At 42.2% G+C, this 13,493-nt stretch overlaps 1 protein-coding gene across 2 annotated transcripts; it reads right to left on the bottom strand.

Moving 5' to 3' along the window:
* Window positions 1–5,194: 5,194 nt before the first annotated feature.
* On the bottom strand, window positions 5,195–12,205 carry olfml2ba (olfactomedin-like 2Ba). 2 transcript variants are annotated; one of them, XM_048253733.1, is made up of 8 exons: window positions 11,750–12,205; window positions 11,251–11,514; window positions 10,902–11,009; window positions 10,494–10,664; window positions 8,896–9,085; window positions 7,187–8,221; window positions 6,780–6,956; window positions 5,195–6,509 (listed from the first exon to the last, which is right to left on the bottom strand). In XM_048253733.1, exons 1-8 carry the CDS (start codon window positions 11,906–11,908, stop codon window positions 5,890–5,892), a joined length of 2,724 nt encoding a protein of 907 aa, XP_048109690.1. In that variant the 5' UTR covers window positions 11,909–12,205; the 3' UTR covers window positions 5,195–5,889. The 2 variants fall into 2 exon arrangements, with proteins under 2 accessions (XP_048109690.1, XP_048109691.1); XM_048253734.1 differs by having other exon boundaries at window positions 11,251–11,443; window positions 11,750–11,869.
* Window positions 12,206–13,493: the final 1,288 nt, after the last annotated feature.

Raw genomic sequence — 13,493 nt, 5'->3', positions numbered from 1 at the left:
TATATGTGTTTTTCCTCCCCTTTAGCTGTAGTCAGGATATGCAATATGTAATCTCAGTGCTACTGACCTTTTCTTTATGACTTTGGGTGTTATTTTTTTGGTGTTGAACCCTCTCGATTACGTTTCTTATGCTACTTGGTTGCTTGTTTATCATGGTTGGGATCGGATGGGAGTGAAGGTGGTTGTGGTAGTGTGGTAGTGGTCTCTCTCGAGGAGGTTAGGGGCTTAAGGCGGCCCCCGACATGTCCCTCCTATCCACCTCCACCCCCACCCACCTATCACCTTTTTTCGGTTTGCATTTTTGTGTCGGGTGGGAGGTGTTGGTAGGGGGTTGGGGGTAGAGGGTGTCCCATACCAGGCGTCTGGGGGGCCCCAGTGAAGCCCCCCCTCCCCTCCACCGCCAGCAGGGTAATTGATGCAGGAGGTGTGAAGTGAACCCTGACTCACCCCCCTCTCTCTCTCAGCTTGCATACCTCCAGTCCTGCTGTTGATGTGTGGCCATTTTAGATTAGTTAGATCATTTTAGAAGTAGGGGCGATTTCTAGACAATGAGTTTAGGCCAACAGTGCATCACCACCATCACCACTAGAAAGCAGTAGGGCAATTCCACGGAAAATTGATTTTTTTGTCACATCCATAACGCCAGTGAAATGCCTTGGCATTTGTATGATGTGAATGATAACATTCATTTTTTGTGCATTTTTTCTCATGTACATTCTTCAGCCAAAAATAGCAAATGCTCCAATTTCATGTAATCATTCACATCATACCATACCATCACATTTTATTGGCGTTATGGATGTTACAAAAAACATAATTTTCCATGGAATTGCCCAGTAACGTTGGGTCTTCAAGTGTCCCTGGTGATCAGGGGGGTGCATGCCTGTGGAGGATCATATCACAATGGCCGCCCCCATTATTTTGCTCTTGGTCTCAGGAAAATGTATCAGAACTCTGACCATTCTGTCATGGATGGGTTCAAGCCACTTTGTTATTTCGAGTTGCTGTATTGTTTTGTGTGTGCTTGTTTTACTTAATTTAATTGTTACACAGTTTATTATAGACTATATTTTGCTGTTGGTTTGCACTGGGTTTGCTTTGACAGACAGGAAGTCTTTTTGAAGAAAAAAAATATGTAATTTATGAAGTTGTATTAACATATTAAGGGACTGCCCACAAGAGCTCTGTTTATTAGTTGAGAAGAAGAAATGATCTCCTTTAGCTTCAATTAAATATATTTTATTCTGCATCATGTGAGCTCTAACTTTCTAGTGATCTTGTATTTGCTTGCTGTGGTTATTTGAACTTTTGCACTCCTGGACTTTTTATTTGACCCCCTTGTGAAAGTTTTTCCTCATTTTTCCTCAAATCCCAGAATCCTCTAATGACAAAATGAAAGAGGTTTCCTAGAAAATGTCATCCTCTGCAGAGGGAGTCTCGGTGCTGCTGGGTGGGTCGGTCTCTGCCCAAGGGGCGGAGCAGGCCCAGCTGGAGCAGGTGAATTGCCCGGATGGGAGTCCAGTTTTGGTCTTCATTCTTTCACTGCGTTTTTAAACAACTGTTGGTCTCCTATCAGCAGTCGAATTGGCATATAGTTACACTTTGACGGAAGTGCCCTTGAAACATATTTTTCTTCCCTTTTTAAACGAAATAATGTTTCTTATATTAACACAAGAATGTGGTTAATTTGAAAAATAAAAAAATATATTTGTATGCATTTTACATGTCAACCTTCAAAAATTAGCCATTTTGTTTGGTGTATAATCCTAGGAATTCATTTGTCAGTATGAAGTAATTTTCATTTATGCCTTTTTGTGTCTTTAAGGCCAACCTCTGGTCTATGTTGTGATTTGCTTTGACTTTTTATTCTTTGGATGTGTAGCAAGCTTACTTTGTTAACAATTCTAGATATTATTTGACCTATTCCTCCAACAGGACTCCCAAAGATTACCTTCCCCAAAGTAAGGCTGGTCCTCATGTGATATCCATAGACTGTGGGGATGCAGCGCAGTGTTTAGTTTCTACAGTAGAGTATCATCTTTAGTCAAATCCGATTATTAAAGATTGCTGCGATATTTAGCCAGTACATTGTTTGTCAGTGAAAGGTCCGCATTGATAATGTGGAATGTGTTTCATTTGGTCATGACATATGTATGCCGATACAGTGCACAATTTGACTGCAACTTTTCTATGATGTAAAACTGAATTAATAAAACACTGGAAATTGTCACGTTCATTTGTTTTTGTCATTTTGTGCTTTATGTTTGCCTGTGTGTGTATGTGCAGTGTGTTTATATATTTAATGATTTAGGTATATATTATGAACATGGCCTGAACGCTAAATGGTAGACAGAAACACCAATTACAAGTCTCGGCTGTCACTTCACAGCTAAAATAAAAATTAAAACTAAATCAAGCAGACATGTCCACCACAGATGACTCTGCTAGAGGACCTCCTAAAAGCTAAGCTATAACTCTGCAGCCTCAGTGTGTAGTCAGGAAGGGAGTATAATTTCACCTTCTCCAGAGGTGGAAAGTAACGAAACACATTTACTCACGTTACTGTATTGAGTAGTTTTTGTGTGTATTTTGTATTTTTTAAGTAGTTTATAAAATCGGTATTTTAAATTTGACTTGATTACATTTTGAGTGAAGTATTGTACTTCGCTACATCAAAAATCCCATCCGTTACTTGAGAAAAAAAAAAAGTTAAGACTGACGAAAACGAAAGGGAGAGAAAAAAATCGCCCTAAACCACTAGCCTAGTGATAATGATCAGCATGTAGTCTACAACAGGACATGAATCAAGCTGCGCCATGCAGTCTTTCTGAAAGTGATGGAGCTGGATCACGAGATGCATCAGATTAGCCTAACCTATGAAAGTGTATTTTCCGCTATTCCAATCGGTTGTCTCAGTTCATTTTAGCACTAATGATTGCGGAGATATTTAAGCAAACACCATGGGATTTCGTGGTTTTGACGTTTGTGCTCACCTTTCTTTGGAAAGAAGTTTATTAGCAGTTGTTGTTTCCCCTCATTTTGATGTCTCTCTTTTTCCTGTTTTGGCCTTTGTTTTTAGTAACCTGAGAAAGACATTGCACCAGCAGCAAAACAATTAGCGGTCCACTATTAGCGATGCTCAACTAAATAAACAAAAGATAGACTACCTTATGAATCGTGCAGGCGGACTAAACCATTTAGCTCTTTAGCAAGGGAGAGTGAGGGTGACCTTACACAGTTTTCACTATGTTTTGTATACAAAATCCAGTCAGTCAAACTTTAAATTTCGTCTGACATTCATTTCTACATTTAATTTGGAAGTTAAAATATTCAGGTAAAATAAATATATGGTGGAAATAAGTATTGAACGCTTATTTTTTTTTTCAGTAACTAGCCTAAACTTCCAGTGAGTCTATTCGAAATTTTCAAACATTATATTAACACACATATAAAAAATCCAAACATAAGAGTTTTGTGTATTAAAGTGGAATGACACAGGAAAAAAGTATTGAACGTGCCTACTGAAATGTCTTCAATACTTTGTGGAAAAGCCTTTGTTTGTAAAGACAGCTTCAAGACATTTCCTATATGACAAAACTTATTAGTCGCAGTATCAGGTGTGATTTTGGCCCATTGTTCTAAACAGATTCCAGGGGTCCCTCTTGTGAATCCTGATCTTTAGTTGCTTCCAGAACTATTTAATTGAATTGGCTGTCTTAAAGTCTTTCTGGAGCTTTCTCCGAGTGGTCCTTGGCTCTTGGAATTGACTATCCTTCTGACTCCCTGGTCAGAAATATTGCGAGGAGATCCTGTGGATGGCCGGTTGATGATGCAGTGATGTTTCTTCCACTTGCAGATAATGGCTCCCATGCTGCTTACTGGAAGATTCTGATGTTTTGAAATGCATCTGTAACCAGTTTCATTGATGTTTTGCAACAATAAGGTTGCAAAGGTCTTGGGAGAGCTTTTTGCTTTTATCCATCATGAAATGTTTCTTGTGTGACACCTTGGTAATGAAAAACCTAGCCCATTAATATGTAGGCTACTAACCAAGCTTATATTAATTTGCACAGATAGAAAGGATAACTACTCTCTATACAGATTCCAGCTTGTTCCTTCCCTTTCCTTGCCTTAGTGCTTTTTTCTTAGCGTGTTCAATACTTTTCCCCTGTGTTATTCCACTTCATTACATGACTCTACTTATGGAGTTGTTTGTATTTTTTATGAGTGGATTACCTGAGTTATTACTAATGCCTGGTGAAAATGTTGTGCCCCCTGTATTCCACTTTTCACAGGCCCTCTCCTCCATTGGGGCCCTATACTTCCCACTTTCCCCCCCAGTACAACGCCCTTTAATCTGCTGAACCTTCTGCTCGTTTCCAAAATTAAAAAAAACTCTGCAACTCAATATTGGCCTGCCTGCCTCAGCTGCCTGTGAGGGGCTTTTCAGTTGTGCTGGATTACTGTTCACTGCAAAGCGACCCAAGGATGAGTGCAACTAACTTTGAAAATCAACTACTGCTCAAACTTAAAGGAGAACTCCGGTGATTTTTCACATAGATCTCCATTTCTCAACGTCCTTTTCAGGCAAGTACCTCCACTTTCGGCCATATTGCAACACTTTTTGGGCACTTATCATGCATCTATTTCAGCAGAAATGCGTGTGCGTAAGGCTTCACGACACCAATCTTGCTCCAGCAGCGAGATCACAACAGATGATTGACACAATGTCTTCACAGCACACCACATGATTGGCTCAATGTATTTTACAACACACCACATGATTGGCTCAATGTGTTCACATGTCGACGTTTTTCCGTGGAAGGGTTGTGATATGTGTAGACATATGATGTGTAGACAACTGCCATATTGGCGTTACATATTAACCCCATACATTACTATGGAGGATTTTTTGAGTGCTGTATCTCCTCATTAGAAAGTCTTTGGTAAAACTGGTTGTTCTGGTACCCACCCCCCCAAAAAAAAAAAAAGTAACTAAGTAACTTTTTACTTAAAAAGTATATTTTAAATGAACTACTTTTACTTTTACTTGAGTACATTTTCAGATCGGTATTTTAACTTGTACTTGAGTAATATTTCATCAAGGTATTGGTACTTTTACTTGAGTACAATATTTTCGTACTTTTTCCACCTCTGGCCTTCTCAAGAAGTTGACCCAAAGAGCTACTTTTCACATCACAGGTCTTATTTTATTGTGGTCTCCTCTCAAATGAAAGAATCTTGTAAAGTACAGTTCAGTTGGAGACAGGGAGAGAATTAAGTGCTTTTCTAACTTAAAGCTGACAAGCGTGTGTGATGTCACCACAAAATATATGTACAGGAATAAGTGAAATGAGAAAGAAAAATACAAAAATTACAGGATTTCTAAAAGTAGAAAAGTAAACGTTTTTATAAAACAATGTTTGCGGCCTTTGTACTTAACTGGTATGAAATGAGCTCCTGGATGGCTTTTATGTTGTTTATGACATTACTCTACCATATTCTGCTATGCAAATAGATTTTTTGTCTACATTCATTTATCTTCTGATTTAGCTTTATTTTACATTATTTACAATGCATATTGTCGATACAAAAACGCCCTCTGGTTAAAAGTCGTCCATCTCTTCTCCATCCATGCAGGAGGAACAAAAAGTAAAACCACTTAAATATTTGCTCAATTAAAGACTAGCATGACATACATGAAAGCTGTGATGTATCAACATTGACAGCCAAGCAGACTGGTCTACAATCCGCCTGTACACATAGATTTTTTTTATTATTGCTTTTATACAAAAAAGTGCTGTATCCTTAAAGAAAACATAAAAAACAGATGTAAGAATTTCCTGTAATGTTTTTTTTTTGTGTCTTGTCTTTTCACTATGAACAACTTTACTGGGGGTCTACGTAGGCAAAGGCGACGTTGTAGGTGACCTGGTAGCCGTTGTCCCAGGCGTACAACACTCGCTCTTTCGGGTTATAGTCGATCTGCGTGTTGTACGTGTAATTGTTGCTGAAGGGCAATCGAGGAACCATCTGCGTGTTGGTGTGTGTGTCAAAGGCGTACGCCAGGTTGGTGTTGCGCTGCTCGAAGCTGTCCGTCGCGTAGAGCACGCCGCAGACGATGAAGCAGTTGCCGTAGTGATTGCGGCGCAGGCCCGTCCGCCAGGTGCTCTCCCGGCGGATGCTCAGGTCCGTCGGGTCGAGGCGGCTCAGGAAGATCACCTCCTGCAGGAAGCCCTCGTCGTCCAGCGCCGGGTAGACGACCCAAAGTCCGCTCTCGTCCACCGCCAGCTCCATGTCCGAGTGGCCGCGCCAGCGCCACGTCGACGAGTCCTCGTTGTCGAAGACGGCGTCGTGCAGCATGGTCCATGCCGCCACGTAGCGCTGACGCAGGTCATACTTGATGATGTCGCGAGAGAAGGCCCGGTTGTAGTAGAAGGCGCCGTTGTACACCACGTGACCTGTACCGATCCAGTTGTACGGCAGCTTGTAGGAGTTGGTAAAGCGGCCTGAGGGGGCAAAAAGGAGGAATATTAGGGGAACACATTTGTCATCTAAATACGGAAGAAGTAGTTCCTTGTTGTTACATTTCTAAATGGCTTTTGTCTTTTTCTCCAAAGGACGTTTGTCTTCTGTCTTGGGTTTTAGCTATTACAAAGGGCTCACTGAAACATCTTTAGCTTTGTATTACATTTGCACCAAATGGCTAATTGATGTGCACCAATTGACACTCACAGAGATGATGGAACATTTATAGGAATTGACATGGGATCACGTACCTTCCTTAAACACCTCCATGTTGCGGAACTCCTGCAAATTGTTGCCATAGTAATAGTTGGCAACGTAGATTTTGTCGTCCTTGGCCAGTGGGTCTTTCATCCACGCTCCTTCCCTGCGGCCATAGTTGTTGTGAGTGACGGGCTCTGAGATGGTCGACAAGGTGTCCTTGCACTCCCCTGTTCAGACAGCACCAAAGTTACCAATGTTTAGAATGCTAATGCTATGCTAGTTACACAAATACATACAGTATCTCATTTTGAAAAGAAAAGAAGCGTAACATCACCAGTCATCACATAATCAATTAGAAGAAACATGATAAGACATAATTAAGCCTCCCATGTCATAAAAGATCAGAATGTCAGACTCAATCTGACGTAATCTGAGTAAACTAAGCAGTCCAACTCACCCGGCTTCTTGTTTGGCTTTTCTGTCGTGGTCTTCTTAAACCCATCCGTCTCGATGTCCTCCTCCACGTCCTCCTCGTCCCAGGTGATGCTGTACTTCCGTTTCAGGGCGACTGGCTTCCTGGTTATCTTAACTGGGCGGGTGGTTGGCTCAGCCTTTGGGATGGTTGCTGGCCTTTGGGTTACAGCTTTAGCCGTTTCGATAGGTTTTCCGTTGGTGGTGTGCTCCGTGGTTGTGCTGGGGGTCGTTGCACTGGGGGTTGTCACTCTGGCAGTTGTTGCTGTGTTGATGGTAGTTGGGAGTGCAGTGGTAGCCTTAACCGTTGAAGCACCCTTCGGTGAGGTTGGCAAGGTGCTGGCGATCAGTGGCTCATTGTCAGCAACTGATTCCTTTCTTGTCTGCTTGACAGTATCCTGCGTTGTTCCTCGCCTGTCACTGTCCCTGGCAACATCGGATTGCCACTCTGTGCTCGGCGATGTTTCCGGGACGTTGGTCTCTACAGTGACTGCGTGGTGGTCTGGCAAGGCAAGGGGTGTGACAGGTGCTTCTGTGCCCTGGACCATTGCTCTCTCTGTGGTGGCCTTGGAAAGGTGAGGCCTGACCGGCAGGTGTTGGGTAGTCTTAGGGTCAGCCACGGTTGGACGCGATGTGACCGACGGGCCCTCCGAGAGTGGCAGGGCCTGGCTTGAAGCACGGCCAGGCTCAACGCTCTCTGCCGGGGGTAGAGCTTCCTGCTCAGCCGCCCTCTTGTTGGTGGGCAGTCCGGCCTCAGCAGCGGGCTCAGGCACGGTCATGACCACACCAGGGTCAGAGGTCATTTCAAAGTGGTTCGGCGAGTCGGACTGCTCGAACTGCAAGGGATGGCCACTGCTGGCCCCTGAGGCTCCACTCTGACCCTGGCTTGGAGTCTTGCGATTGGCTGGCACAGACCAAGCCTTTCCGAGAGGTCTGTAGGCCTTGGGCTTGTGTTGGATGAGCTGCTCGTCTATGAAATAGTCGAGCATGCCGTCGCCACTCAGAACTTCATCCTCCAAAGCTACAGACAAATGATGAATAAGAAACATGCCAGTATACTGTTGTCTCCAAACTCCATGGTCAGAAGTCATACAAAGAACCAATCTGTATGTTAGAACATAATTCTAGTCCGAGACATATCTTCATCACCATCTACGCAAAACCATCCATTCATTCTCAGTATTTGTGGTACTTGGCTTAACTCAAACAAATCAAGCCCTTAGCAATCCAGACACACCTACCACTGACAAGGACACTAGACAGGCAAAATGAGCATCAAGTGAAAGAGAACATAGTCTCTTCACAGGGGCAGCCGTGACCTACTGGTTAGCGCCTCAGACTTGTAACCAGAGGGTTGCCGGTTCGAACCCCGACCAGTAGGCATGGCTGAAGTGCCCTTGAGCAAGGCACCTAACCCCTCACTGCTCCCTGAGCACCACGGGCAGCTCACTGCACCAGGATTAGTGTGTGCTTCACTTCACTGTGTGTTTCACTAATTCACAAATTGGGATAAATGCAGAGACCAAATTTCCCTCACGGGATCAAAAGAGTATACATACTTATACTTATAGTCTTATCAGAGTAAACAGAACGATCCTCCCTAAAGACAATAATAAAGTATGTCTCTCTTTAACTCTCTAACTTAGTATAACTAACTAACTGTAGCAATCATACATTCAGGCTGGTACTACTTACTGTTATCCTCTTTTTCGGTCTCCTCTGCAGTCTGAGATTTGTAGTAGGTCATGCCCCTGATGATGATCTTTGGCTGAGCAGGTGCTTTGTGCTCCTTGTTTTGGTTACTGGCCCCCGTAGTCTCGTCGTCAGCTTTCTTAGTCAACTGTGAGGGGTCATTCCCCCCTATAAACATCTCCTCATATTTATCCTGTCAAAGAACAGACCGTGCATGACATCATAACTTTGCAACTCATAAATATTTGCATAATATCACTTTTAGTGAGTTATGTAATATATCTATTTATGACTTTACTTTTACACTTTATTTTTCACTTTACTTACTTTAGAGTACATACACTGTTACATAAAGTATACATACTGTATATACAAACTGTTAGCACTGTCTGCTACCTTTCACTCTCAACTAACTGACAATGACCATAACTTGAAATTAACCCCAACCCTGTCCTCAGTCTAAGCCTATTTGTATTCCCTATTGTCAGCAAAGAGTAAATAGGCAGTTTGTTTATGGAATGAGGTTGGACCCACATCTAGTTTTTTGTCCCGTTTATGGATTTAGACTTCAATGACTGGTCCTTATTAAACTCTTTTTCAAAGACATTTTTTGGATCTGTAGTAATGTATCAATGTATTATGGCAACAGATATTGTTTGAGCAATGACAATCCAACTTGTGTGGAAAAATTGATGGGGGTTGATGAGATCACTGGCCAACTGTGTGGGACGAGACTTACAAGTGTTGAACCAGGGGGAAATGACTCTCCAGACAGGATAGTTCACATCAACTGTGTGTGTGTGTGTGTGTGTGTGTGTGTGCATGTGTGCATGCCTGCACAGATCCACACAAATTCATTAATGGCTGAGCTGAGCTTAGGTTGAGTAAACAAATGACTGTATAATAGAGGTTTCTACAGTCACTGGTGTAAACAAAATGATAAGCATGGTCCACAGTGAACCGTTTGTCTCAATCAGCGGACTTTTGATAGCCGAGAAGATAAACACATTTAATTTTCCAATTTAATGAAAGCTTTTTGGCAACTCTTGCTGACGGTGAGATAATGGCAGGTCATTCCAATCCTGAAAGTTGCACAGAGCAATTTCCAAGTTGGACAATCATAAGGGCCAGTTCTCTTCCAACTAGCCACTCCTTCTCAACATAACAATTACACTCTGATCACTCTAAAATAATTTGTAAGGATCCCCTTTAAATGAACTTCTAATGGAGGTTACTGACTGTAAATGTTGTAATTGTATATTAGTGTAAATATCCTAATATACTTTATACTTCACTTATAGGAGATCATACAACTCCAGAATAATTACACTTCACCCACACACTGTACGTCCTGCAAAGCAAAGCCAGGTGCAGGATTTATCTAATCTCTTTAGCAGTATCCATCTCTCAGGTCCCTTTCAAACTCTAATCTTTAGGCATCTTTGGGGAAAACTGAGCAAAAGGCATGTGTATTGTACATTTGCACATCAACCTGTACCAGATGTATTGAAAGTGATGTCATGACACCTGCAAACCAACCTGATATTGAAATAAATGTATTCATCATTCTATACTGAGTCGCTGTGTTTAAGACCTCCTACCTCTAAATTCTGATAGGCCGCTGCTTGGTCACTTTGTAGAGTAAGTCTCTTCCGTTTCTCATTGCGTGGTGGGGTTGACGATGTGGGTTTTTCTGTCTCCTGAATAGGCACACTTGTAGGTGTGGTCATGTTGTGCTGGTTTGCCTCCTCTTTCGTGTCATTCTGCAGCACCTGAATGGGCGCACGGTGTGACAATCAGAGTTGCACTGAATAAGCGATAATATTACACGGAAACTACAACAGCCCAAGATATCAACACTAAGCACCACTTCAGTTTAGACTATGCTCGCCTACATCGCTTCTTATAATCTTCTTATTCTTATTATGAGAATTTAAGAACCACATTTTTTTCTAGACAAGGAGACCGCGTTCTCTAACTGGCGCTGTTATCAAATTTAGAAAACTTACTTTTTCAATGCTGTCGACACGATTGAGGAGTTTAGTGGTAACCGAGTGCAGCTTCAGCAGGTCCATTCCGTAGAAGGATCCCTCCAGCAGCTCAATAATCGTGGACAGCTAAAAAAAACAAACAAGTAAATCCCATAAGGAAGACGGATATGAATTAAGAACAAATATATTCACCAGCAGAAAAGTATTATTCCAGACATTTTTGATGAAAAATGTACGTCCAACAGGTTTCTGATAAAACAGATGAGCGCATCTTTGCGAGATGCCTTAACTGATCCAGTAATGCTGAGAGTGCATTGCAATTAAGAGCGCAAACCAAGAGCGCCGTTTTCTGGACTATTCTGGTCACCTTGACATTGTCTTCGCCAGCCTCCCGAAGCTTTTTCAACCTGTAGTCCCCCTCGCAAGGGTTCAGGGCCGACGGTGGCGCGATGCACGCGCATTTGCAGTCGGGCCCCGATGTCACTGTCTCCACGGTGTAGAAGTCGTTCGGCGTGGCTGTGCCCTCCTCGATCCGCCGGCAGGCGCTCCTGCTCAGGGGTCTGACAACACATTTACATCCACAGTCAGAGCCTTCCGAAAGCGCTTTCACTTTGTCATAATCACCCAGCAGCTATAAAGGAAAGAGGACGCAGGTATTTTTCTACCAGGCACAATCAGCACAAAATATTCCATTCAATGTATTGACCATGTGTGGTGTTAATAACTGACCGAATATGCCCCATGCCTAAATGGCATGCAATATGTTGAACACCACACCGAGACATGCATTATTATTTTTTGCAAATATCCAAAGTCTAAATAGCTCAGTGTTCCGAAATTCTCTTATTGAGATGCACTAGACTTACCTGGGTTAGTATGCCCTCTCCATTTTCCGTCTCAAGTGTTAAAGTGTCGTTGTGGTCTTCTCCGGTCTGTTCTGGTGAGGCAAGCTGCAACTTTGGCGCAGCGGAACAACACGCGGTAGCTGCCCACCACAGAGCGCACCAGATTCCCAAACGAGTCATACTTAAACTATACGAAAATGAAACAATTCACAGAGTCTAGTCAGATAAGCCAATAAATTAATTGGTGAAATGGTTTGCATAAACCCGTCAACGAATACCATAAGGTGTAAGAAAGTTCCCCTTTGTTTTCATGGATACATCATTAACATTTCGTCGAGGTCATCTTGTGGTATATTTCTGTCTCCAAAGTAAACTATTGACGCCTTCTAGATGGTTGTCCTATAGACAGATAACAGGTGTTCAGTGCCCTCTGTCAGAAAGGCTTCTGGGGAATGTTTGCAAAGCAGAGCTGAGTGAGAAGTGTAGTCCCTCCGGAACAGATGGGGAGGACCAAGGATAAAGAGGTACCAGCCAACTAGCCCTCTCTCTCTCTCTCTCTCTCTCTCTCTCTCTCTGTTTTCTCACTGTCTCTCTTCATACAGGACATAACAAAGCATTGCAGTCACTGTGGCACCAATTTATGTTGAATTAAGCAAGGACAGACAACTTGCTAATAGCAAAATCTTACTTTAATTGTTTTAATCAGCACATTTTCTCTACTTACTCTTGAAATTGGAAATTGAACTGTGACTAGCATGCAGGAATTAAGCTAAACAAATTTCTGACAAAGTTGTGCCGATGCATCATGATGCTTTTCACCCCATGGCCCTATCAGGGATTGGCCTTTGATGTTGAAGAAGAGATTCAAAATAATCGTTGAAATTACCACACTTGAAAGACAGTTAACCTGATAAAGTTTTGGCCTCATTTGTTTGCTCTATTTGAGAGTAGTAACCATGCCAATGTAATAAATAAATAATTGGCCCACTTAGACCTGGGTCCATTTTGTGACAATGTCTAGGGAGACCCCTACTGGTATTACTGGGGAACATTACGAGCAGTGTTTCTCAAACTTTTTCAGACAAAGGACCACTTAACCAATAAAAACAACCTCACGGACCACCTAGCTAAAAAAACAGTAGTCCTACTTTAACAGTATATTACACAGTAGGCCTACTCACTGAACCACCTTGCTTATTGTATTTGCACCTTGCTTATATTGTGTGAGAAAATTCATTTAAACTGGCGCAGCTTACATAAGCATTGTTACAGAACTGTTTGTATTTACATACAATTTGGTTCAATATTGCAAACAACTCATCTATATTATATTTTACCACGTCTGCTCGCGGACCACTTGGTATAGCTTGCGGACCACCAGTGGTCCCCGGACCACACTTTGAGAAACACTGTCATAGAGTGTTGAGGGCGAGTGTTGGAATGATCAGGTCCAATGAACAGGGATGTAGTGGAGGCTAAACGCAAGTAAACACAGTTTATCCACCTCTGAAATTTCAGAAATAGAGTTTATCCACCTCTTATTACAGTTTATCCACCTCTCAAAAGAGTTTATTCACCAATTACAACTTTTAACATTCAAAATTCACACTGTATTATCCACATTCATAACATGTACACTCATCAACACTCTGGTATCTCAATGCCGTTTTAAAAATACAATACCACATGGCGCAGTCCAGCTTACTGTGATCATAGAATTCATAGTTTACCCACCTTCCAATGAAGGATAGAGGAGGATGAGTGG

The sequence above is a fragment of the Alosa alosa genome, chromosome 9 (assembly GCF_017589495.1).
Source record: "Alosa alosa isolate M-15738 ecotype Scorff River chromosome 9, AALO_Geno_1.1, whole genome shotgun sequence".
NCBI lineage: Eukaryota > Metazoa > Chordata > Actinopteri > Clupeiformes > Clupeidae > Alosa > Alosa alosa.
The sequence above is the reverse complement of the archived record's forward strand: the minus strand, read 5'-3'. Positions and strand labels throughout refer to the sequence as shown.